The following is a 25,901-nucleotide window of genomic DNA, read 5'->3' on the forward strand; positions in this document are numbered from 1 at the left end:
CCATGGTTCAATGTTATTGATGACGAAGTTTGGGACTCTTACGAGCAGTCTTCCAGGAAGGTGGTGCCTTCCACCATCGAGACTGCAGGGACTGAGTCGCTCTTGCTCTGGGGTTGGTTCGCCCTCGTCAGGCCAATCTGAAAATATGACATCAACATGGACAACTCTGTATTGCTTCAGTAACGACCTGCTGGTCTCACATGATGCCTGGTATCCGGGAATCAATGAACTCAGACCACCCTAAGTAAGGTGGCTTCTTCGACTGTATTAGAAATTACTGTATCAAGAGCGACAGAAAAAACGCTATCTATGCCCGCGACAGTTCATCTATAATGCAACACCATACTCCGACCAAATGCCGCTAAGGGACATGTAATGAGATCCTCCAGAGCATCGGAATCATCCATCGACTCGAAGCCACTTGTTCCCATTCTACAGGCAGGTTTCTGAAGTCATCAAGCATCCCTGGGCCTCTTTCTCCTTTTCAAAGTCCAAATTCGCTGAAGTCCTTGTGCCTGTCCTTCAATCTCGCTTTGTGTACTTCCAATTTGCACCATAGCTCGTCTGACACTTGGGATCCCGCGTTCCGTGGGATGGACCACTTCCCGCTTCAGGACTCGCTGTTTGGGGAGTCACGATGGCGATGCCGGTTTGTTGCTCTGTTGAAGCCAGAGGCATCTTCTGCGCGCTTCCTTCTCTCCGCGATCATCTCCTTCATTTTCTCGTAGACCCATTCACTGGCCACGTGTAAGCAGGGAGGAGACACGGGAACCGAGACGACTTTGCCAAATAGAGACGTGGCAAGGTTTTCTACGTCTCTGGCATTGCCCCAGCCCGGCACATGTGACAGTGTTTGAAAGGAGGCCTTAGTCCTTGCCGCAACCGATGGAAAACGCAAACTGCTCACACCTAACTTTCTGTCTTCCAAGAGTCGCACAAGCAACTCTTGACAACGGCTGGGAGAAAGATTCGAGAACTCGACGACTTCTGAGAAACGGCTTCCGAAGCCGGGATTAGTGGCCAGTAGATGGTTGATATCCTGGTCATATCCGGCCAGGACAACAACCATTCTATTCTTGTACTTGGGCAAAGTGACAAGGTTGACTTCGTACCTGTTAGTAACCTGCTATGGAGCCTTAAGTGTTGCATTCTGGAACACTCCACAACAAGATGGAGATCCGTAAAGGGACAAGAATGTGCTTACTAATCTCATCCACGGCCTCCTTTCCGAACCGCTTCTCTGCAAGCCGGTATGCCTCGTCGATGAAGAGAACCCTGCCCAGAGCCTTCTGGAACATTTCCTGCGTCTTGGGATCTGTTTGGCCGACATACTCGGCGATGAGCTAGCTCACTAGCAGAGCAGACTTCGACCTCTCTTGTGGCTAGAAAGCCCATGTCGAAGAATATCTGGCCCAGCTTCCGGGCAGTTGTTGTTTTCCCTGTACCTTTTTGCAAAATTGTTAACTTGTCCCTTTTTTATTTTCAAAAGCGATCCATTTGACTCACCTGGAGGGCCACGGAAGACGAAGTTGAAGGGTATCTGATCTCTAGGATCGAGTCCAATATCCTTTGATTTTTGTGCGATGCGCTGGTATGCTTGGAACTTGGCGACCAGTGCGTCAGCACCAACAAAGTCCGTAAAGTCTTCTTGGATATTGGACTGAGCCCGGTCTTGTCGATCATAATCGGGATCGAAGTCCATCTCTTTGAACTCTGTAATTAGAGACGTGCTGCTGTTGCCTTCAAGCTCATTGAGGCGGATCTGTTGGGCGGGCTTTGGCCCGGTCCAGCAAGATATCTATTTCACCCGCGTTCCCAAAGTTCTGATGGTTGCGAGAGCGACCGAGAACTTCCATGGCGACTTTCTTCGCCTCTTCAGAAGCGGTGAATCCTTGGGCCTGGAGTTTCTGATCTAGAATGCTGCGGAGCTCTTCATCCGAGAAATCTTGGAATTCGAATGCTGACGAGAGCGGGAATCTTCTTCCGAGACCAGGATTGACCCGCCGAAGCATTCTTCCATTTCGTCCTTGTAACCCAGCAGCAGTACGGCTCGATCTTCAGTGGAGGTGGCCTGAACCTCGGAAACCATGGTGTCGATCACGGCACGCGAGAAGTTGTTATGTCTGTTAGGTCGCCCGAGACCATAGGCCTCATCTATGATGAGAACCTTGCCTTGGGCAGAGTCGAGGATTTCCTTGGTCAGATTTTCTGAGTGGCCCCGCCACATCCCGATGAAGTCGTGAAAGCTTTTCACTATGACCTCCCCGTTGCTCAGTAGACCGAGCTCCGTTAGAATTCGAGCGTAGTGTTTCGCAACTGTTGTCTTGCCAGTACCAGGGTTCCCGAGGAAAACTTTGTTGAGCGAAGTCTCTACAAGAGGCTCCTCAGCCAGTTCTCGTTCATAATTCGTTTGAATACGGGCGATCAGAGCATGGACCGATTTCTTCACGGACGCAAGGTCTGTCAGATCCTGCAGGCTTCGGCCACACTGTTTTTTTTTTAAGAAAGAAATCAACTGTTTATTAGTCTGTCTGCTATTTTCTTAGCTTTCCTATTATTCCTTAGCACTAAGCTGATGCATAAATTTGCGTATGGCTTGATATATTTATTTATATTTCAGTAATAAAGAAACCTTAAAACCTGTGACGGTACGGCACTTATATACTGCTGGGTATTTCCAATTGCGATTGGAAATTACTGGTCTTTTGGCCGAGCGGTTTATTTCGCCAGCAGCAAATAGCATTCCGTCTCAAAACCCCCCCTTTCGCCCTTTATTCTTAATTACTTTTTAATGCTTTAAAGCATTTTCTAATTACTTATAATGAATAAGTAAATTTAAAGTAATATAACTTAATATAATTATACTTTTATAATGGTACGGCGCTTACATACTGCTAGGTGTATTTCCAAGGGATTGGAAATTGCTGGTCTTTTAGCCAAGCGGTTTATTTCGCCAGCAGTTTAATAAATTCATCTTAACTTCTTTATAAAGATCACTTTAATCTTTGCTATATAATTAATTACTTAATTATTAATTTAACATTATTTATATTAATAACTTTAATTTATAGCGTTATTAAAAGTAATTTTTATTAGCTTTATTTATATAATTATTATAAGGCTATTATTATTTTCTCAGCTATAAGCTATAATTATATTTAAAACCTATTATTATTATTATCATATTGTTTTTAACACTAGGTGTTTAAGCGTTTATTATTACATAAAGGGACTGGATGCATATTGCTTAAGAAGCATATATGTACAGATTAAAAACGAGACCACACTCATATCCTGCAGCTCCTTCCAGGCTGTACTGTTCTCCAATGTGGATATTGGCGGAGGTCCGAGGAGGTCGATGTGCGTCAAAAGCAGATCGTCGGCATCTTCTTGCAGCCTTCTGCTGTGGCTCAAACGATTGGCCTGGCGAAGAAGCACGCGGAGAAGCGCGTTCTGGACGTCTCGAGCGTTGGCGAAGCAGCCCCCGCCGCGGCCGCGGCCAATCCGTCTGGTGAGAATCCGCATGAAAATACCGTTGACACCTCCTTCTACGCGCATCTTGCCCTGAAACTTGGGTTGCAATTGTTGGACCAGAATCTGATGAAGCTCGCCGTCGGTGAAGTCATCTAACTTGAAAGTGAACGGAACGTGGCTCCGTAGTGACGGTGACAAGCCCATGAATGATTGCATCTGTTGGAGTGATCCCGCGAAGAGAAAGACCACCTGCCCCTGGAGCCGCTGGACCTCGTCCATGAGATAGTTGAAGGGTTTATTCGCCCCATCAGGCACCATTTTATGCGCCCCGTCGATGAAGATTACCCCTAGCATCTTTTCGCAACGCGAATCCGTGTCGCTGTCGCCGGTACTCATTTTCTTGAGTCTTCTGATGATTGCTTTACGTTCAGAAACTCCTCCGTCGGCCAGCCTTGCGCCAGTCGTTTGCTCGAATCTGAGATTGGGGACAACTCCTAGGACTGATAGAAACTGGGCATACAGCCTCGCGACAGTGGATTTGCCTGACCCCGAGCTGCCCGTGAAGACTGCGCTGAATATTTCTTGAGCTAAATTGGCGTCCTGCCGGCGAGCAGTGTCAACTAGATTCTAATCGTCATGAACTGGAATTTAGCCTCTTCCAACCCCACCAGACTCATGAGTGAATCCAGGGCAGCATTATTTTGTTGGTGCTTGGTTTTCTGTTGCTCCCATTCTTGAAAGGCGAGAAAGACAAAGACGGGCCAGGCACTTGGTTCGACGTCAAATTAGAAGCTTTTGTCTAGCGTGACGGAGTCATCATCATGAGGATTGTTATCTGTATGCGTGACTGCGTGCATTAGAAGCGTTTGCAAACTTTGGGCTGCTGGAGGTGTGGAACTCACTGATGTCTCCCGTCTCCTTCATCTCCTCCGTCGCTTGACTCTTGCAATCTGATTCAGCCTGGTGGAAAAGATTCAAACGTTCGAGTACATGACATGGGTCCGTGAAGCTCATTTGGGACCTGGCCTTGCTGATTCTCCAGCCTCGTCCCATAAGAATGGTAATGGACTTTTCCACGTCACCCGATGACCACAGTTTCTTCCCAAACGACTTGTAGGTCTGAGCCCGATTTGTGGAGGTCCAATCTGAACAGAACTTCAGAAGCTCAGAACAAAACAGGTTTGAGGGGAGGTGGTGTCTCATGACCCGGCGCAGACGTTGGGTGTTGACGATGCCTGTACGCACCTCATTCCGCTGTTCCCAATCGAGAATCTTGTCTCTGGACGCAGCCACAGTCGAGTCTCTTGTAGCTCCAATTTTTTTGAACTCTTCCTCGCTGTGTCGGTACCAGGGATAATTGGTGGACAAGAGGATCGCCACAGCTTCACCCTGCTCGCGTCTTGCCCGCACCATTTCAGAGATGCGCATCAGAACTGCTTGCTTCACCTTAGATGCAAGTGTTTGGTTCACCAAATTGCAGTCCATAATGTGGATTATCAAGGCACCGGAGTCATCTCCTTCCTTCATCTTGGGGCACTCGGCTGTTTGTTTCACTTTGACCGGATCAAGGTGTGCGGACAACACCTCCTGGTTGCGCTGCCACGCCTTTTCGCCAGCTTTGGCCTTGGAGCGGATGGCGAAGAAGTGCTCCAGAAACGTTGTAAACGATTCCCTGTTCGGCTCCCAGCCTTCGGTCGTCAGGTGCCCTCTCCAGCTCTTTCTTTATACTGCTGGTGGAATTCACAGCCGAGCTCCTCCAGTGTTTCGAGATCGAAGAAGATCATGGAGATGCCCCTCGTTGCTTTAACCGCGTTTTCAACTACCCGACTCATCCAGGCCGGCTCCAGCAAGCCAGTGCTTTCCTCTTGCATACAGAAGACTATGGTTGAGTCCTGCTTGAGCCTTGTGTTGCAGAAAGGCATGAACGATGCGCAAATGACATCACGAAGCTCTGAACAGGTCTTGTAATGCATTTCGTCCATTGGCTGTCCTGGCTCACTCTTCTTGTTTGCCCCGTTTGTTTTATCACCTGGCTGCTCAGCACCTTCAAATTCATCGTCAGCGAGCTTCGTCCCTTCGCAATCCTTGCAGTTGCAGAAGACCACTTGGTCGGGGATCGTAGCGAGGTCCCGACTGGTTTTGACATTTTGTTCCAGGAACCAATCAGGAAGCGCGTATGATTTGTGGGATGAGCTTATGGTTGAGGCTGCATCCTTGAGAGCCATTGTAGCTTCTTCGCTTCCCATGCCGCCGTTTTTGCAAAACCAATTGTCTGGTGTGCGCTGTCGATGATCGGCAAGGTAGTCGTTGAGGCTGAATGTTGACTTAGAAGGGGCAAAATCTTCGTTGTCAGATCAGGAGGCGGTGTTTGTGTTGGGTAGCCTTGGGCAGAAGCAACTTGATGGGCAAAACACGGAGGAGTGCAGTAAACGAGTGTTCGGTGCTCGTATGGCTGAAAAGAGTTGGCGTTCAAGTGTTTACTGTTCGCGGGGCCAACTAATATGCTGCAGTGTGACTCGGGCATGCATAAACAATCTGTACTGTGGCTGCCGAAAATCAGATGAAAAGAAGTGGCCCAACAGGCTGCAATTTACGCTGTAAACACTCAACAGAGTAGGCAGTAGCTGAAAGGCCCAGTGAATGCCACTTCCACTGTCCAACAGCTTTGCTTGTGCACCATCTGGCCCCGCGATGATATGTCACAGACAGGGCTAGTAGCTTTGAGGCTGCCTAAACCGTTGTGGACCCTCCCTTTGCCTGGTGCAGCTAATACGCATCCTGCAATCAATGGGCGACTTTGATGAAGTGCCGCATAACCGCGGATGGTCTGACTTAGCCTGAGTAACCTAGGTACTTGGCCGTGGAACCAGTTCTTCTTCAGATATCGTCGTTTACCCAATGGACTCAAAATTACCAAGCATTACGCTTTTCCATTTCTTCCAGAACAGTCCTTCCAATGGGATCCCCAAGAAAGACTATCTGGCACTCCCTCATCTGATATGCTCGTGACTAGCCACCCTCTCGATCCCATATATCACTACTGAGAGCTCATCCGTAGCGACGGTATCGACGTTCTCCGTCTACGCGCCGTTGCTGCAACTCATTAGCAAAGCTCCGACGTTTCGCCAACAACAACAACAACATCATCATCATCATCATCCTCCATTACGCCAACTTCGAGCGGCAATGAAACGGACTCATCGGGATGCCGGGGGCTGTCGACGGGTGCGTCGGCAGGCATTGGTGTCGGCTTGGGATTGGGCGTCGTCATCCTGGCCGCCGCCACTTTTTGGTTCTGGCGGGTGAGGCGGAAGGACATAAAGATAGTGGCGGCAGACCATCTGTCAAATGCCTACAACACTCGGGACAGTAGACCCGGCGACTCGGAGGCGAAGAGCCCCCAGGAGCTTCAAGGGCACAGTACGATACCAGAGATCGATTCGCATGCGAGGTTGCAGGAAGTCCAGTGCGGAAAAGTGGATAGAACGCAATTAGATACAGCAGACATGCTGTCAAATCCACCGGTAGAGTTAGAATAGTGAGTGATATGGATCTGTTGGGGTAAGATATCTCGGGTTAGAGTTGACAGCACTGTTGGAAAGATGGATACCTATGGACCTGGCGATCTTCGGGTATTGCAGATTATTCAATGCAGGCGAATTTTGCGAACACTCGGGAATAATGAAGACTTTCAGACTAGATTTAACACCTGTGCTTGATAAGGGCCCAAGACCATTAGTTTTTAAAAATAACATTTGAACCTGTCGCCGGTGGCAATGCTATTCAAGGACCATTGAACGTGCGAGGGCATCATCCATCTTTCACATCATGTTTCCTGCCTAGGTGATTACAGACGCACCTTGACATCATAGAACGAAAATTTTATCTTACCTACATGCATAAAACAGACTTCAGAGAAGGTTGTGATACCTATGATAGCAATTTGATTTGGTGGGATATTCTGGCTCGGACGGCTGAGCTTCGAATGAGTGTGCACTCGACATGTTATTGGCACTGGCTGCATCCGCATTTGGGGTCTCTTTGGGGTCCTGTCACATCAAAGCAAATACCCCCCCCCCCACCATTTACCACATTGTGCTGAAAGTCACTGTGGGGGAACACAGGTTCTGGAATAAACTATAAATCATCATCTGCCTGACATCTGGGTAGACACTTTGTGTTCACCCATTATATCATCCACATACCCTGAATCAATTATAATTTTCATTCAAAGTATTCTAGTCCAAGACATGGCGGAGTCAGCAAGGCTCTCAGTGACACTGTCCATGGACAAACTGAACAACTCATCTCAGCACTCATCTTTCACGTTCACAAACAACACAAATGATGGGCTGCACAGACCAGGGTCTTCTAGCCATGATACCTGGCCAATTCCTAGCCAAGTTGCATGTCAACATACCTCAAATTGCCAAGCACCCGCCTCCAGTGATTCGGGGTCGCCAGCATTGTCCCATGAAAACAGCGACATTGAAGAGTCACCAAGACGTGATCCCATCCAAAGCCCAGTCATCGGCACCATGAAGGGTCCGAGGAAGATTAGCCGTGAGAAGTTTGGCTCCGCTCAAGGATACTCTCGCGTCACAAAACTGCCACAACAGTCGAGAAACTATCAGTCTAGGAAGCTCCTCCACAAATTTCGGAATCACCCACACTTCCGATTCGAGACCGTATTTACTCGATTCGCAAGCGCCAACATGTTCAAGCTCTGGACATGGGAGATAATCAACTGCGTTCTTGCTATCGGAATGCTTGGATCAATGTACGGCATCCTCCAACGCTATGACGGCCAACGCATACCAGACTGGGGCAGCGCTATCAATCTGAGCACCTTGATTGCCTTGATGGCTACTCTGCTCCGAACGATGCTAGTCTTTGTGGTAGCGGAGATCATTGGCCAGGCAAAGTGGCAATACTTCGCTTGTAACGGACGACTTACGAAAGACCCACCTATGCGCCGGCTGATGGAGGCAAGTCGTTTTAACGATGCTAGCCAGGGCTCGCTAGGTGCTGTGAAGCTTATACCAACCATCACCCGGGATCCTGCAATATTACTGGCGGTCACGGTCATGGTTATCTCGCTAGGAACGGGCTCCTTTGCACAACAGGCCATCCAGACGCAGTCTTGTTATTTTCCGGTGGACAGCGCCCATGCATCTCTCCCAGTCTCTTATTTTATCGACCCTTACGCAGTTGGAACAAACAAAGCCGGAGACAGCAATACTATTCAGTCCCTTGACGAATCCAACCTGGCCGCCGCCCTAACATCTGCCCTCAGCCCGGACAGTGAGGAAATAGGGTCGCCCATTTCTGTGGTATGCCCTACTGGGAACTGTACTTTTCAAAATCCAATTGGCGGGGTGTATAGCACGCTAGGAGTGTGCAGTTCATGTGCTGATACTTCATCCCTGATTACATCGACTGAATGGACATTGATCCCGGACAATTGCGACCCCGGTGGCCTTTGTGATAGATTCACAACCAAACTTGAATATGCCCTGCCCAATGGAATGGCTGGTGTAGCCTTGCTCGACAACATCACCTTTCACTATACTCAAGGCGCCAGCCTGTTGGTGTCGCCTGAACTGAGACTGGATTGGGCCGGTGATCTAGTCAGCCCGGATATGAAAGCCTTGTCCCAATGGGCCTTCGCAAACATCACCGTTCTCACGCCCAACTGGATTTCAACAAGCTCCGGCTATACAGACTACGTCGCGGTTACGTGCACACTATACCTCTGTCTTCGTTCGTACACTGGCTCGGTGGCATCAGGGAAACTAACCGAGGTTCTCATCAGCACGGATCCTGCGGTGCTGGAGGTCAGCCCCCAGTTTGAGCCAAACATCACAACCGAGGCTGTTCAGGAAGCGCTTTCTGTTTTTTCCTGGGCAGAATTCAAGAGCGGAGATGCAGGGCTCCTAGCAGTCCAGTCTCCCTGCCTCGTGAATGACACAGTCTGGACTAAGGAGAATAAATCCTCCACTCTCAACCAGGATCTGCTTTTTTTCGTTCATGCTGATCCAGACCCCGATGGGGCGTTTGGTTTCAGAGTCGAATCCACCGCAGCTCCAGAAGAATGCATGTATGGTGTAACCAAGGACGCGGTAGTCGAACTTTCGAAGGCAGCAGACTCATTCAACGGAAGCTGCTTCATTACTGGGTTCATATTTGATAGCTCTACAAATACTTCACACTGGCAGAGCGATTGCGGCGAGGCATACTGGCTCGCAAGTTTCTTGGCCGATGACTTGAACGGAACGACGGCCGCAAGTATCATCGAGCGAATCGAGGCGCTCACAGATCGACTGTCAAACAAGATGAGAATGGGCCTCTTTAACAACCCCGAGGCCGTGTTTGGTCAAGTACTCCAGGCAACTGTATGCTCAAGGATCGACTACAGCTGGTTGACCTTCCCAGCGGTACTCGTGGCTGTCACCAGCGGTCTACTCGTATGGACCATGTTGCGGAGTTCGCGGTGTCGAGGCCGTGAGATGGTTTGGAAGACATCACTCCTGCCTTTTCTGTTCTACGGCGAGCGATTCGTCGTGCAGAATGGTGACGATGTGTCGGATTACTCTGCCGAAGCGTCGCGGAGAGATGGACCCAACGAGCCGCTTCTAAATCTGGGCCAGATGGAAGCGGAGGCAAAGCAACGAGTGGTGCGGTTTGATGTGTTTGACTAATTTGTGGGCGGTCTTCGGCACAAGCAGTAATTGCTCGTGGCCGTTGTTGGGCGTCACTATCCGGGGCGAGGCGGCGGCGCATGACATGGACAAATGCTCCAAAAACCAGGTTCTATGAAATAGATGGTTAATGTTTGGACCAGAAGCCATTGCAAAACATGCTTCATGTCTATGCCAAAATTGCTATTCCGACCAATGCTTCGCTATGCTGCCACTGAAGACAGAGGTCCCCGTAGACGTAGTCGTCCACCCCGTAGATGTAGTCGTCCAACCCGACCTACATGCTGTCCTCCATCTGCCTCGAACGGGCCTTCATAAAGCCATCCCGTTCAGATTTCCCGCCTCTGCTCTCGAGACCCATGCCCCGCTCCACCCATTCCACGCTTCCCATCTCAGTCAGCCGGGACAGCGCGCGGAAGAAGGCAAACGCCTCCTCATCGTTGGCAAACAGCGCGGATCCCTTGAGCTTGTCCGCCTGCTTATCCGGGTCCTCCATTATGTCCTTCATCACCTGGCTTACCTCGTGGCCGCCGCTGCCGTCATGGTCGGACCCCTTCAGGAGGGACTCGGCGATCTCGTCCTTGGAGGTGAACAGCTCCGTCAGGGGCTTTTCCGTGGTGAGGACGAGTTTCGCATGTGACTCATACACCGCATCGATGAATGTGATAAGTCGGCGAGCCAGATCTCGCTCCCTGATGGTCATCCCCGGAACGTCCGTGACGATGAAAGCGTCATAGGAACGCGTCAGCTCGATGAAGTCGGCGGCTGATTTCGGCTCTTTGATCAACTCGTCAAATGTGAACCACGCGCAGCGACCGCTGACACGGGGCACGAAGATCTCGCGGCCCCAAACGTGCTGGACTTCGGAGTGCGGCTCGGTAGCTTCGGGGTCGCCTAGGAAGCGGAACCACTTTTCCGCGTGGTCTGCAGCGTGAGCGTCAAGCGGTGTGTGATAGACTCCGGACGGAGGTCGGGGTATCTTTCGGTAGTCTGTTGGCGAGTCGAGGTTGATAACATGTAATCGGCTCTTGAGGAGGTGAATTGCGGGAACAAAGGATTCGCGCTGGATGCCGTTTTTATACAGCTCATCAGGATGCCTGTTGGAAGTCGTGACAAGAACCACACCATGTGACATGAGCGCCTCCAAAAGCCTGGATTCAAGGTGTCAGAGTGGCGGACTAGCAGTGCTGGGCTGTGAGAGGTATTCTTACCTCCGCAAAATCATGGCGTCTGCCACGTCGGTGACCTGGAACTCGTCGAAGCACAGAACATTTCCGTGCTCTGCAATATCCGCAGCAACGAAGGGCACAGCATCTATGTCGTTCCCGTGCTCCATCTTCATGCGGTGCAACCGCCTGTGTACGTCCTGCATGAAGTTGTGGTAGTGTATCCTCGTTTTTGACCGGACGGCGCTCGGCAGGGTATCGTAAAAGAGGTCCATCAACATCGTCTTGCCACTTCCTACATCGCCGAAAAGATACAACCCTCGGGGCAAATCTGCTGGTATGTCTTGCAGCGCAGCTTTTGCCTTGCCTCCTCCGAAAAAGGAAAACAGTCCTTTCGAGGGTTTCAACGACTCGAGGGTTGGGTGGACGACGGGCCGGGCTTGGTAATGCCGGAGTTCATCGTGCAGGTGCTGTAAACTCTGTATGATGCCTGTTTCGTCACATGTCAGTGCATGCGCCAAGTCGACAACTGTTTCGTGGGGAAATTGCCTCGCTGGTGCTCGTCGTTCTTCAGGCGGCCTTCGGCCACGCGGCGATCGTATTCTTGAATAGGACCGAAGTCGTCGTGGTTGACTGTAGGATGTCAGCAGGTATTACCAAAACATAGATCCCATCCTGTGATCGAAGCGCACCATTTTCCTGCGTCGCAGTGGCCACCGACGCCGGCCTCCTCTGCCCAACTGGGACGAGCGCCGGGAGAACGGTGCGTGCTGGCTGCGCTTCCGACCTTTGCGCTGATGGTAACGCGGGTCTCTCTCCAGGTCGACAGCTTGTCCGTAGCAGCCTCGTAGATATTGAGCGTTGCCTGTGGCTTCTAAAAGCGAGATATGTCCGAGGAGTCGAGGCGACAGGGCATCGTGGGGTCGTTCGGGCGGCGCATGCGCGCATTGTCGAAGAGGCGGCGAGGATGCCGCGGTGGGGGTCTATGGTGTTGACTCTAAGTCTATTCGACGCGCAAAAAGCATCGCAGGCAAACAGGAGATGGCGCCGTGCGGGTATCGAAATTCAGTAACGAGTTCAAAGGTGTGTTTGCTCAAAGGAAAGTTCGCGGTTTCGGTATTCAATTCAGAAGGAAACAGGGCTGGACCCGCGCTGACCCACCGCTCTCGGGGCCAAATGATGGATCCTAGCCCGCTGATCACGACCGACCGACAGGGGACTTTGAGCAGCCTGACGTAGGTTTGTGCAACGGCAAATCACATGCAGCGGGTTTATCTTAGCGGGATCAGTTGACAGCGACCCCTGCTGGGCTTCCGAGCGCCATTCTCGGTCTTCAACACTTCGGCAATCAATTCGGGATAAGACTGACGAAGAATGCTACGCACTTTTATAAAGTGCAGTTACCGTTGTTCAGGACCGCAGAGGAGGTCATACCGAAGAGCTTGTCCCACGAACGTATCCCACAGAAAAGCACCCTACAGAGAAAGTGTGTTACCCAGACCAGACACAGGTATGCGGGGCCCCGGCGATTTGTACCTTTCACGACCAACCCGAAAGGCTGGAGTGCCAGTGACACAGAATTTCTATTATTGATCATGCTATTTATTCCTTGCGTTGGACCTAGTGGCAATTACTCTCCCCTTCACTCTGCCAAAATCAATCTCTGACCCTCAAACCCCATTCTCAATCATGGGTTGCTTCTCAAGGCTGAGCAGCCATCCTTTACCAGTAACGCCGTTTTGACCACCATGATGCAGATGCGGTTGCCCAAAATACATGCCACTACCAAAACTGAAATCCACACAAAGGTGATGGCTCACCACCAGCTCAGTAGAGGCCAGGCACAAGCTTCCACTTGACGTCCTCCTTGTAGCGGCCCCACTGGTCCTTGTACCGGCGGCTCATGTAGTAGTCGAGCGAGACGATGCCGTTGCCGATAAAGCTATGCACGTGGAACGAGACCACCGCAGCACCGGCCACCCAGCCGCCTGCTGCGAGGGCATACCCTCCTCTCCACAGGGTGTATCCGGTATAGTTGATGTGCCGGGCCCAGCTCCAAAGGCCCTCTCTGCAGAGCCTGCCCTTGTGCTCCGGGTTGTCCTTGAACCTCTTGCGCTGCAGCTCTGAGCCGGTCTCAAGCAGGATACCAAGAATATACAAGACGGTGCCCACGGCGACCGGCAGCGACAGCTTAGCGCGAGTGCCAGGCACGGGAACCGTCAATGGCTTTGTCGAGAGCGCGGCAGAGGTGGCGGTTGTCAGAAGTAGCAGGGAGTTTGCGCTGTTGCAGAAGGAGTTGAACGCGGAGACGATGACGGCCGGTTTTGGCTGGAATTCCTCTTGCGATATGTACGTGAGCCAGAAGATCTGCTTCGCCGCAGAGCCGACAGCCATTCCGAGTAAGATGAGACGTTCGAGGGGGAGGCCGAGCTGGTCGATTATCTTGAAGCCCGTTCGTGTAACTACAGTTGCGCTGAGAGGTATCGTTGATATGCCAAGCTTGGCGAGGAATCCCGTTCCGAGTCCATGGGCGAGAATGCGATACTGGAGCAACGGATCGAGCGCGCGCAACCCGATAAAGGTTGAAGTGCCAAGAGGACTTGGTCGCTTGACGCCTCTGGCGATGAGGTCGGCCTTAGGCCGGTATGGTGGTGGTGATCCAGGCATTGTGTGCTGCTCGAGGCTTCATGTGGCCAGAGAGTACGAGTGAAGGAAAGGCGCAAGTGCAACCCAGACAAGAGAACAAAAGGAGGCTGCTATCTATGATGCGTCAAGTGAGACAACTCATCAATTTGTATGAAAACGGACGCTAGGCTTGTCGGGCTGTCTGAGCTCAGACTGAGCCTCGACAATCAGACCACATGTGAGAGCGCAGCTGAGTCGCAGAATCCCCCCTCCATTCCTTCCGCACCAACCCCCACTAGGAGACTCCCAGTCCGGCCGTTTCCTATTCCCTGTGCAAGGCCATCGAACTCCAGGAAACCAACAGGTACCCCGTGGGGCTATCCACGTACCTAGGCACCAAATGGACCACCTGATGATGGGCTTGGTTACCCGGCTTCCTTTCGTGATGGATGATCGTGGCACCACCGCCCCCGACCTGTCATTTCACTAGGCCAAGACTATGCGGCCCCGCCCGCGATCCTGAGGCCCAACGCTCGATATTTCTGGCACTCTGCTTCGGGCGGAGGGAGGGTTTTGACCCGAAGTTGTGGTTCCAGCCTTCTTCCAAGAAGGCTGAGAACAGACCGAATTGGCGACTCTTGAACGGAGTCTCCTTAGACTGGATCCGTCACAGTGGAAGCTCCGAACGTTGTTTCAGCTTGCGTCATGACGCAGGCACACTCCGTATTGGATCTCGCGTTGAGTATAAACCCATTCGCGGGAATGGATGTTGCCTGCTGAAGTATGGGTTGTGTGTAGAGAGACTTGATGTCTTCGTAACTGCACTCAGCTTGTACAGAAGCAGGGCAAGCCGTCTAATAAGTACCAAGGTACCTGGGTACGCACAATGGTGCCTCGGTATCTGGACTCGAGCCATTCGGTGCCGAGATCGGCGGATAAGGAGCTCGTTTCAGGATGTTGCGTCATTGGTTGCCTGCCGACCGACCGACTGACTGGTGACCGTCAGATAGGAGATTACCCCAAGTGACCGTTGCCTCGTGAGCAACGAACGTCTCTCTTTCATCAATACATCATTCCAAACATTCACTATGAGACTTAGCACATCCTCCCTCGTCGCGCTGCTGGCTCCGGCCGTCACTGCTCGCTTCATCGAGCGGACCGAGGGCAACAACGTACAGCTGTATCCCCAGGGCGTATACGAGGAGTCCAGCGAGAAGTTCCTGGTTGAACTGGCGCCTGGCGACACCAAGTGGATTACAGAGGAGGAGAAATGGGAGCTCCGACGAGTAAGCTCTCGCGCCTCATCCTCTCCCCAGCCGTCAACCCAGGCCTGGCTTGCATACTGATAACTACGCGATACACAGAATGGCCAACAGTTCATGGACATCACCGAGACCCAAGACCTCGGCGCATCCCGGCTCCACGCTTTCGCCAACGTAGTCTTCCCAGCCAAGGCCTCGTTCCAGGACAAGGTCAAGCCGCTGCTCAAGAACCTGTCCAAAACAGAGATGCATGAGAACCTCGAGAAGTTCTCCAGCTTCCACACCCGCTACTTCAAGTCCGACTACGGCAAGCAGTCCTCCGAGTGGCTCCTGAAACAGATCAAGGACATCATCAAGGAGTCCGGTGCCGATGATGTCTACGCCGAGGCTTTCCCACACTCGTGGCAGCAGAGTTCTATAATCGCGACGATCCCTGGGCAGACAAACTCCACGGTTGTTGTTGGCGCCCACCAGGATTCGATCAACCTCTGGTTGCCCTCGATCCTTGCTGCACCGGGCGCGGACGATGACGGAAGTGGCACCGTTACAATCCTCGAAGCTTTCCGCGTCCTCCTGAGCTCCGACGCCGTCAAGAAGGGCAAGCTGGAGAACACCATCGAGTTCCACTGGTACTCGGCCGAGGAGGGTGGCCTGCTGGGGAGCCAAGCAATCTTCTCCGAATACGAGAAGCAGGGCCGGGACGTCAAGGCCATGCTCCAGCAGGACATGACCGGATACGTTGAGAAGACCATCAAGGCTGGAAAGCCTGAGAGCGTCGGCGTCATCGTTGACTACGTCGATTTGAAGCTGACCGAGTTCATCAAGAAGATCGTCGTTGAGTACTGCGATATTCCCTACGTGGAAACAAAGTGCGGCTACGCCTGCTCGGACCACGCCTCTGCCTCCAAGGCTGGCTACCCATCCGCATTCGTCATCGAGTCTGCGTTCGAGGACAGCGACGGCCATATCCACTCTACCGACGACACCATCAAGTACCTGTCATTTGACCACATGCTTCAGCATGCCCGCATGACTCTTGCTTTTGCTGTATGTGATGCGCTCCCACCTCTCTTTTGAAGATTAGGTGCTAACTTTGGTGACTGCAGTACGAACTCGGGTTCACCAACTTTGCTAAGCTCAAGAGCGGTGTTGAGGACGAGCTGTAAAGAGGAGGTTATCACATACTTGGTATAGATCCCAGTAGGAAAGATCGAGTGATTTCCGGTCGGCAGGGCCACATAGATTCAGAGCGGGCGGGCCAGGATAAGCGCCACAGTGTATGGTGTACATTGACGGAGGAAGGCTCCCAGGCGCTCATGCCAACACTTTCCGGTCATTTCTTTACCTCTCCTAGACATTGGAAGTTTTAGGGACAGCGCTATATAATTTTCCCATGGAATGCTTTCTGCATCGAGAATCTGAACGGAATGTTCGCATCAGGGCCGCAATTGGTCTTGTTGGAGCTTTCGTGTTATCCGAGCCCTCACAGGCCTTAGAGCCCTGGCAGGAGATTTGTTTTCCATCAGTACGGCAGTTGACTCGTCAGCAGATCATAGACATCATTCGCAGAGCCACTCCCGAAAGCCTCAAATATCAAGTCACCAGAGAACTCATAACTGAAGCTGGGTGTTCCGGTATTTCCTGGACCCCATTCCGCGTTCGAGAAAGCCACGTGATGCCCATCAGTCGGGAACCTTTGGTCAAACTGGCCGTTGTCACGACCTGAGATGCCTGTGTTGAGGGCTGCATGTCTCGAGCCCTGCACTGTTGCCGCACCTGAGGTTGCGCTGAACTTCGCCAACATCTTCTCCAGTCCAAATGCGATATGGTGCAGGACATGTCGATCGGAAGTCACCGACGTCTTCAGCAACGAGACCACGCGCTCGAGTAAATTGGTAACGTAACCCGCCTCGATGTTCAGTCCCATGACGCGGCTCCACATGGTCGTGCCCTTCATCAGAAAGGCAGATGCGAACGTGATCATAGTGTGCACATAGAGCGGTGTCCCGACCAGCGCCCTCCTCATGTCCCCCTCCTCTAGCACGAACGTGAGGATACTAGCAGCCGCCGAGATGGCTAGGTTCACGAATTCCTTGCGCTGCGTCGACAGTTGGCCGCTGGACAGGCTCACGCCACGGATCGCGAGCGAGTTGAGCTGCAGCTTGGCAAAATAGGAGTATAGTATGATTCCCTTTGGCGGGAAGGACCCGATAAAAGGGTTATTCTCCTGGCGCGCGTGCCACAGCATCCGCCAGCGGTCTATCTCGCCGTTGAACGCGCGCAGGTCATCAAAATCGCCCTCCTCGTCGGCGAGCATCGCGCTTGCCGTGTTTTCCTGAGGGAATCCCTTGCTCCCTTCGATGAACCGGTCGTATATGCGCGTCAGGATCTGCATCAAGGAGACCTGCGAGAGGATCCGCCGGTCGAGGGCATCGGCGAAGGGCGACTGCAGGAACAGCTCGTGGTCTCGGATCTGTAGGGATTCGGCGATCATGGGTGGGCGGCCGTACGCTATGCTGAAGTGTTTGTCGCAGACATAGAGCATGTACCAGAGCCTGGCTCGGAGAAAGTGCTCTCGGTCGCCTTCCATTGCCCGGGAGAAGGACTGATGGATGTTGAGCTCCGTGGCTATCCGGATAGCATGGCCGGAGAGCTTCCACGATACTGTTGAGGTTAGTTAACGAATCTATATGAAAAATATCTGAAACCGTAGCTCTTCTCACCTTCTGATAGCCAGAATGCGGCAATACACAGGGCTCGCACATCATCGACGCTGTGATATCGACTAAACATTGAGCTCGATAACGTCCCCGGCCCGGATTCCGGCCGCCCCCCGATTCCGGCCGCCTTTCCCACACAAACTCACACTTTTCAAACCCATATAATAAATCCAAATTAAATCCAAAACCCCTAACCCTAGGCTTAAACGATATTATTTTAAAAGGAAATTATAATGAGAATACTTAAAAAAATCTATTATAGTTTTATTATTTTTAAAATATTTTTTAAAAGTTAAAGGCTTTAAATGTTAAGGATTCCTAATATTTTATATGGAAATATTAACGTTTACTTTTAAGCAAACATTTCTTTAATATAATTAAGTAAAATTTTATTTTTTAAAATATAAGTTAAGAAATTAATATATTATATAATATTAAAAGATATTATATTAAAAGTTATAAATTTATTAATATATTTTATAAATTTATATTTTCTTATATTTTTTTATATAAGGAAAAGATAAATTTATTAATATTTCTTTATTAAAATTTTTAATATAAGAGAAAATTATATTATTTTATAATAATAAATTTATTATATATAATAAAACTTAATTATATTTATTTTATTAAAAGATTAAGTATAAAATTAAGAAATATAAGTTATTAAAAACTCCTTATATTATATATATAAATCTTAATATTTTTAATAATTTAACTTTAAAAATTATTTTAAAATTATTAAAGTAAATTTATATTTTTAAATATATCTTTATGTAAAAGTATATTTAAAATCCTTTATTTTGAATTTAGGGTTAGGGTTTTGGGATTTAATTTGGATTTATTATAGAAGGTTGAAAAGTGGGTATCTTATAGTGCCAGTGCACCAGAAAACGGCTGGCCGGAATCAGGGGGGGGGCCGGAATCTGGGCCGGGGACGTTATGAGGGATAGGAACTCTTTATAGCATTTGTCGAAGGTTTCAGCGCTCGTTGGAATATGGAGCGCCGTGACTGTCAGAATCGTGGCTGTGAGCAGCTCCGACGATTCCCTAACCAACTTGAAGTCTGGATGGGTCTGCTCAAGGCCAACCCAGAGGTAGTGATTCAGGGATGTGTGGAAGCTGTTCCATTTCTATTTAGCAACACGACGAATCGTACTCAATTACAGACTAGGAGCATGTGTATACCTTGTGTGTAGAGACTTTCTGCTTCAAAAAGAGGTATGATACCCCTCGATATAAGGTCTTGCACTTGGCCTCGCTCAGTCGCAGGACGTACGGTCTTGGCCCTATTAGACCTTATATTCCTCAGTCGCGTTACTTCGTATAGACTACTCATTGGCTCCTCTACCGTTACTGAATTGTCATTGTGCTCGGTATTCCCGTTTGCTTCCGGTGAGTTTTCCCTCGTCATCGCCATACGCAGATTGGACTCTCTTGCCGACAAGGCCTCTCCCGCGGCTATCGTCGTGTTTGGGGAGCTCTCGTGATGTGAGGTCGGTTGGGGTTGGAGCATCTTCTGCCCTGCCAAGACGTCCAGTGATGCTTTTATTTGCCTGACATCTTCTCGAATTAAAGCCACATCGTGGGTGCAGTTACACTCTGGGCTGGCAGCTGGACGCGGCCGCCCGTTGCTTGCAGCATGAGGAACTACGAGTCGATCAAAGATGCAGTCTGTGCCTCTGCGCCTGCAATTCCTGCATTTGTGGCCTCCAAAGGGCACTTCACATTTCATCTTCTGTTTCTTGCATTCCGCACCTGAGTTGGCGTCAATACTATTGCTCGCTGGACCGTGCCAAGAACTCGGAAACAGGATGTAGTCTATTACTTACACGCCCTCGGCTTTCGCCCCGGCACACCAATCTTTCGAGGGTTGCTTTTGTCATTCTCCATGATATGGACTGCATTTTGCGACGACTTGACGGGAAATCGGGAATTTCAACCTCGACGTGACAACTGGGGAGGTCGAGTAGAAAGCCCAACCGGCAATTCGGTTTTTAAAAGCCGAAGGAGCGTTTACTTTTCCCCGCGCAGTCGTGGCCGATCCATGGTTCCTCGTTCGCGCACGCCTGGGTCGGTCGCTTAGGTGCGGGGTGCAGTGCGTGGTTCCTGGGTGAGACCCGTATGCACAAGGAGTTCTTTTTGTGGAGAACGAGCAGAGTCTGCTTGACCACCCTTACCAGTGTAAGTAAAACTGAGGTGATCGTGTAAAATAGTGAAGGCTCAGTCCAAGCAAAGCTCTCTGGGGCAGGAGCAAAATAATATCCAGTTTCCATACCCAGATTTGAGGAGCAATGACACCCTCTGGAACTAGTGCTGGATGTGCTACTTGGTAAGAATCTCCTGATGATTACGTGGGTACTAAACGTGTTAAGCAACAATCCCTTCAAAGGCCCTTCCGCAAAGCCTTTAGAAAGTTATGCTTATGGGTATCTTTAGGGCATATAAAGAGAAGATGCAAGGAAGGTCTCAATTATAATACCAATAAGTTTAAAATCAACCTCATCTAAATCGTAATAATGCTTAGCACTAATTTTTCATGCAAAGTTAACATCATGCTTGTTAGGGATCTTTATGCAGGGAAGGGGTTGGCTTAGAAAAAAGCCTTTAATGTCACGAGAGGGAATATAGAGACAAGGCAGCTATCCTTAATACATTAATTTAGATTAAGACGGCGCTACCTTTTATGTAAGGAAGAAGTCTTATGGAAATTGCAAGGCAAGGGTTTTATGCCTAAGGGGTATGGGGCCCAGAGCCCTAGTGAATGCCTGCAGTCAATGGGGTCCTTCACCCATACACCCACTTACATTTAACGCTTATTTATCTTGGAAAATAATGCTTTATTTTTAATGCTTAAAAGCATTATAAAAGCTGCTTCCTTTATATAAGGAAGAAATTTAAAAGTAAAGAAAAGAAGAAAAAAAAGGGAAAATAAACTTAATTTTACTTTATTTTATAAATTTATTCTTTAATACTTTTTATATATTATTTATAAATTATATATTTTATTAATTTAATATTTTTATATAAGACATTTATTATTAAATAAGGGGGTTAAATAAAGTATATTAAATTTAATTATAATTATTAAAAGAAAGGTTATAATTAAAAGCTATAATTAAAGTTATATATATATATATATATAGTTACAACAAACAAAAGCATGAAGTATTAACATAAAGGAAGATAAGAATCACAATGACGCGAGAAAGCGTCGTGGGCACAGCGGGGGCGCGCAGGGCGCGCAACTTGTTTAATTCTTAAAAAAAATGAGGGTTTATTTTAGTCGGGGTCCCCCCAGGCGCAGGCACCCGTTACTCGTCCTCCTCATCCTCCTCCTCGTCCGCCTCGACGGCCTTCTTCTTGGCGGCCTCGGCGGCGTCGGTCTCGCGACGTTCGCGCGCCGCGAACGAGCGGCACAGGGCGGCCAGGGACTGGTCGATGCCCTCGAGGGCGTCGACGGCGCGCCGGCCGAGCGACAGCAGCTCGTCGAAGTCGGCGGCGCCGGCGGCGAGCGGCGCGGGTGCGGCGGCGGCGACGGCCTTGCCCTTGCCCTTGGGCAGAGCCCGGATGGCGGCGGCGATGGCGGCGGCGCTCTTGGTCTCGAGGGCGGCCTCGAGGGCGGTGGCGGCGGCGAAGGGGATCTGGAGCGTCGTTAGCCAAAATCACGAGCAGCGCGCAAGCCGCGCACACGATTTGGGGAATAATCTTACCTTGTCGCACTCGCCCTTGCCGGCCTTGTGGCAGCGCCAGCAGCGGCGGCCGGTTCCTAAATTGCTGTCAGCCACTGCCAAGCGTCGGGCGCGCTGCGCGAGCGCGTCGGGTACGAACCGCTCTGGTTGGAGCAAACAAGCTCCGGGTCGGCCTCCAAGGCGCGCACGCAGCGCGCACACCACTTGTGCGCGGCGCGGGGGCCGCCCTCCACCGCCGGACCCTTGGTCTTCTTCTTGGGGCGCTATACCTTCGTCAGCGACGCTCGCGCGCCCCGCGAACGATGGGGGACTGATACTTACGGGGGGCGAACCCGGGTTGTTGGGGGTGGAGGTGGAGTCGGCCATCTGAAAACCTTTTGTCAGCCAGCGCGGCCCAGGAGGGAGGTACTCACTTTGTTGTTGTTGTTGCTGTTACTATTGCTATTGCTGTTATTGCTGCTGCTGCTTTGCGGCTTATCAGCGCCTGCTTAACGCGGGCGTAGCGCATATGTAGCTATGTAGTAATAAGATAGAGGTTATAACTTATAATGTTAATATAAGTGCAGGTATTGCGCTTTATTAGCACTGTCTTTAAGTAAGTTTTGTTAATAAGGGTATATTTATAAAAAAATTAATATATATTAAATTAAAAAAGGAAAAAAAGAAAAATTATTAAAAAAATAAGGTTTAAATATAATATAAGGGTAAAATAAATGTATTATTATTATATTATTTATATAATAAAAATTATTTAATTATTATTTAAATAATTATAATTAAATAAAAAGTATAATAATAATTTATAATATTTTTTATTATATATTATATAATATTTATAAATTATAATTTTTATATATATATTATTTATTATAATTATATTTTTTTTATTTATTATAAGTAAAATAAAATATTTTTTTATTATTTTTAATTTATAATTATTAAAGCTTTATTTTTTAATAATATTTTATATATACTTTTTTTATTTATTATATATATTTTATTTTTAAAATAAAAGCTTAAAAAAAAGGGTAATTTATTAAGGATTTTTATATAAAAAAGGGTTAACTTAAAAAAAAGATTTTAATATTTATTTATTTTAAAAAATAATGCTTTACTTTTAATATTTAAAAAACTTAAAAAAAATTACTTTTTTTATTAAAGGGAAAAACTTAAAAGTAAAAAAAAAGTTAAAAAAAAGGAATAAGTTTAATTATACTTTACTTTATAAATATATTACTTAAAAGAAAAGTAATTACTTTATTATTATTATTATTATTATTATTATTATTATTATTATTATTATTATTATTATTATTACTTTATAATTTATTAATGCTTATTTAATATAAATATAAGTATTATATTTTATTAATAAGGGTATATTTATAAAAAAAAGTTAATATATATTAAATTAAAAAAAGAAAGAAAAAGAAATTATTAAAAAAATAAAGTTTAAATATAATATAAAGGTAAAATAAATATATTATTATTATATTATTTATATAATAAAAATTATATAATTATTATTTAAATAATTATAATTAAATAAAAGGTATAATAAAAATTAATAGTTAATATTTTTTATTATATATTATATAATGCTTATAAATTATAATCTTTATATATATATTATTTATTATAATTATACTTTTTTTTATTTGTTATAAGTAAAATAAGATTTTTTTTATTATTTTTTATTTATAATTATTAAAGCTTTATTTTTTAATAATATTTTATATATACTTTTCTTACTTATTATATATGCTTTTGCTCTTAAAATAAAAGCTTAAAAGAAAAGGTAGTTTATTAAGAATCTTTATATAGGGAAGGGGTTAGCTTAGAAAAAAGCCTTTAGCGCTTATTTATCTTAGAAAATAATGCTTTGCTTTTAACGCTTAAAAGACTTACGGGAGTTGCTCTCTTTATTAAAGGGGGAAACCTAAGAGCGAAGGAAAGGCAAGAAGGAGAGGGATAAGTTTAGTTATACTCTACTTTATGAATATATTGCTTTTATGCTTTTTAGACGCTGCTTATACGCTACATATCCCTAGTCACTCTGCTTGTATTCCACCACCCTTACAGTGCTATTTCAGGTGATCCTATAGAAATGACCGTTCTGGCTTCCAAGAAACTAGGAAGAGCCCAGTTTCTACGTTTGATACCTGGTTAATCTGCCAGAGATAGTGCCTCCAGTCGGTCTACCAGCGGTAGGGTGCTCGTTATGGTGAGAGATCACTTGCTGCTTCTGGTGGCCGTCGGCGCTTTCAAGGCTGGATCCCAGTAGCTCAAGCTCGTCAACCATCTTGTTGTCTCTTTTCAGAATGAAGGACAGAGCTAGTACCGAAGCCAACGTGACGCCGCTCAAGCCCAGATTGACACTCCAAGCTGAGGCATCCAAAGTCAGTCAGTGCGACGGTTGCCAGGCTGGAGATGCTTACCAGTGGTGTACCTCGGGCCATCGCGATCCGGATACAAGTATGGAGTCCAGACCAGGGCCAGGTTGCCAATCGAATTGCTCATGGCAAGACTGATTGCTCGCTTCTTCTGAGGCCGTGCGGCGATGTTCGCCACCCAAGCGTTGGATATTTGGAAGCCCCCATAGGTCCCTGGAAGCATGAGGAACAATGCGAAGTATCGAGCGCCTGTATTCGTTGTCGCAAGCGTTATTATGATTCCGGAAATAGCAACGATCGTCGGATACACAATATATGGGGAGCGTCTGCTCGTTTTGTCGCTGTGCCAAGTGTTGAACAGGCTGAAAAGGGCCGTAAACACGTACGGCTTCGCATTTGTATGAGTCAGTATCCGAAATATATACTCAATGAGGAGTTAAATAAAACTTACAGGTGCAGTCAGCAAAAGAGTATTGATGTTGCTGTATCCAAAGTCTTTTACTAACGTGGGCAAAAAGTTGGTTAGAGAGGCTACCGCCTGAAGGCACATCTGATTGAGTACGCAAAGCCAGACACGATGGTCTTTGACCGCCATTTTCAATGCGTCAAAAGTCCGTATCTCTGACTCTTCATCGCCAGCGTCTTCGATGAGTCGGACAACACCCAAAGCTTTCTCTTCTTCAGTGAGCCATTTCGTAGTCGCTGGCCAGTCCGGGATAATGAACGTGGTGGCCATCGCACAGACGACAGTGGCAGCTCCCTCAATGATAAAAAGCCACCGCCAGCTAGGCATTTTGTTGTTCTCGAAGGCCGCCGCGATACCGGCCGCAAAGAGACCCCCGAAAGCACCGCTGATCATGGCAGCGCAGAAGAAGAGCCCCAGTCGAAATCCAAGTTCTGACCGGGTGTACCAGCCCGAGAACAAGAAAGCAACGCCGGCGAAAAAGGGTGCCTCGGCGATTCCTAGAAAGAAGCGGCATGCTGCGATTCCTGCAAAATTCTGAACAGCCCCTGAGCACCCACTGACGACCCCCCATGCTACCATGACGGTTGGGAGATAAAGACTAGGTCTAGTCAGGCCCAATATCATGTTGCTCGGGACTAGTAGAAATCAGTACGGGCATCGGAACAGTATAAACGTCCAAAGAATTTTGTGTGTTCTGCTGACCTTGCATCAGGATGTATCCGATAAACGTAAGACTTAGCACGACGTTGTATTCCATACCAGCTAGACCAATGTCTTCGGATATTCCCTGGACCTTGGCTTGTGGAAGCGCGTTGCGATCAACATAATTGAGTATGTACATAAGGCTCTGCTCAGGCGCAAATAATAATACGTTAACAGCGGCTGCGTGATATTTTTCAGACAGAGGTGCGTTACTGACGAGAATGGGGAGAAGGCGAAGGTCAATTTTTCGTTTCAGTGTCTTTTCCCTGGCAGCTCGCTCCTCTGGTGACCATGAGGCCACAATCGTGTGGTAATTAAAAGTTGTTCTAGCATCAGTTGTACCTCGAGGCGGTGCCATTATTGCGATTGTGGAACAAGAATATCAGTTTCCTGGTCAGCAAACGTGAGGTCAAAACAGAACTAGACTTTCCAGAGAGACAAAATACTGTCAAGCAGATATCTCAGGCTGTGACATCCGTGGCTGCCTCCAACTTATTATATTCGATCATCCCCGCCCAAATACACACCTAGGCACCCCATTCCCCAATGTGTCCCATGCCCAGGCAGTCATTGCTGACCCTCAAATGCTTTCTCTCCTTTCGACCGCCAATCTCTCTTATTGCCCTTCCGAACGCGCCCCATCACCTGTACCCCTCACCACGGATCTCTTTTTGCTTACTAGATCCGATCAGCTCCATTG

The 25,901-nt window shown here is 48.2% G+C and overlaps 7 protein-coding genes across 7 annotated transcripts; 2 read left to right on the forward strand and 5 right to left on the reverse strand.

The window, feature by feature from the left end:
• Nucleotides 1–610: 610 nt before the first annotated feature.
• Nucleotides 611–5,699, reverse strand: INS49_000704 (uncharacterized protein; the record flags this gene model as incomplete). The annotated part of the gene is made up of 8 exons (XM_043161541.1): nt 611–1,104; nt 1,205–1,343; nt 1,366–1,439; nt 1,507–1,713; nt 1,966–2,370; nt 3,318–4,094; nt 4,377–5,162; nt 5,219–5,699. 8 exons carry the CDS (start codon nt 5,697–5,699, stop codon nt 611–613), a joined length of 3,363 nt encoding a protein of 1,120 aa, XP_043030047.1.
• A 2,313-nt stretch (nt 5,700–8,012) lies between these two features.
• Nucleotides 8,013–10,175, forward strand: INS49_000705 (uncharacterized protein; the record flags this gene model as incomplete). Its single annotated transcript, XM_043161542.1, has 2 exons — nt 8,013–8,807; nt 9,693–10,175. The coding sequence occupies 2 exons, from the start codon at nt 8,013–8,015 to the stop codon at nt 10,173–10,175; spliced, it is 1,278 nt and encodes a 425-aa protein (XP_043030048.1).
• A 277-nt stretch (nt 10,176–10,452) lies between these two features.
• Nucleotides 10,453–11,622, reverse strand: INS49_000706 (uncharacterized protein; the record flags this gene model as incomplete). The annotated part of the gene is made up of 2 exons (XM_043161543.1): nt 10,453–11,326; nt 11,387–11,622. The coding sequence occupies 2 exons, from the start codon at nt 11,620–11,622 to the stop codon at nt 10,453–10,455; spliced, it is 1,110 nt and encodes a 369-aa protein (XP_043030049.1).
• Nucleotides 11,623–13,168: 1,546 nt separating this feature from the next.
• INS49_000707 (uncharacterized protein) lies at nt 13,169–14,008 on the reverse strand (the record flags this gene model as incomplete). The annotated part of the gene is made up of 1 exon (XM_043161544.1): nt 13,169–14,008. One exon carries the CDS (start codon nt 14,006–14,008, stop codon nt 13,169–13,171), a length of 840 nt encoding a protein of 279 aa, XP_043030050.1.
• A 1,046-nt stretch (nt 14,009–15,054) lies between these two features.
• On the forward strand, nt 15,055–16,394 carry INS49_000708 (uncharacterized protein; the record flags this gene model as incomplete). Its single annotated transcript, XM_043161545.1, has 3 exons — nt 15,055–15,252; nt 15,331–16,275; nt 16,335–16,394. The coding sequence occupies 3 exons, from the start codon at nt 15,055–15,057 to the stop codon at nt 16,392–16,394; spliced, it is 1,203 nt and encodes a 400-aa protein (XP_043030051.1).
• Nucleotides 16,395–16,750: 356 nt separating this feature from the next.
• INS49_000709 (uncharacterized protein) lies at nt 16,751–18,021 on the reverse strand (the record flags this gene model as incomplete). Its single annotated transcript, XM_043161546.1, has 2 exons — nt 16,751–17,892; nt 17,952–18,021. 2 exons carry the CDS (start codon nt 18,019–18,021, stop codon nt 16,751–16,753), a joined length of 1,212 nt encoding a protein of 403 aa, XP_043030052.1.
• A 3,241-nt stretch (nt 18,022–21,262) lies between these two features.
• Nucleotides 21,263–25,340, reverse strand: INS49_000710 (uncharacterized protein; the record flags this gene model as incomplete). Its single annotated transcript, XM_043161547.1, has 8 exons — nt 21,263–21,592; nt 21,662–21,717; nt 21,780–21,903; nt 21,962–22,006; nt 23,877–24,025; nt 24,079–24,421; nt 24,485–25,134; nt 25,202–25,340. The coding sequence occupies 8 exons, from the start codon at nt 25,338–25,340 to the stop codon at nt 21,263–21,265; spliced, it is 1,836 nt and encodes a 611-aa protein (XP_043030053.1).
• Between the last annotated feature and the right edge of the window lie 561 nt (nt 25,341–25,901).

This window comes from Diaporthe citri (genome assembly GCF_014595645.1).
Source record: "Diaporthe citri strain NFHF-8-4 chromosome Unknown scaffold_1, whole genome shotgun sequence".
Classification (NCBI taxonomy): domain Eukaryota; kingdom Fungi; phylum Ascomycota; class Sordariomycetes; order Diaporthales; family Diaporthaceae; genus Diaporthe; species Diaporthe citri.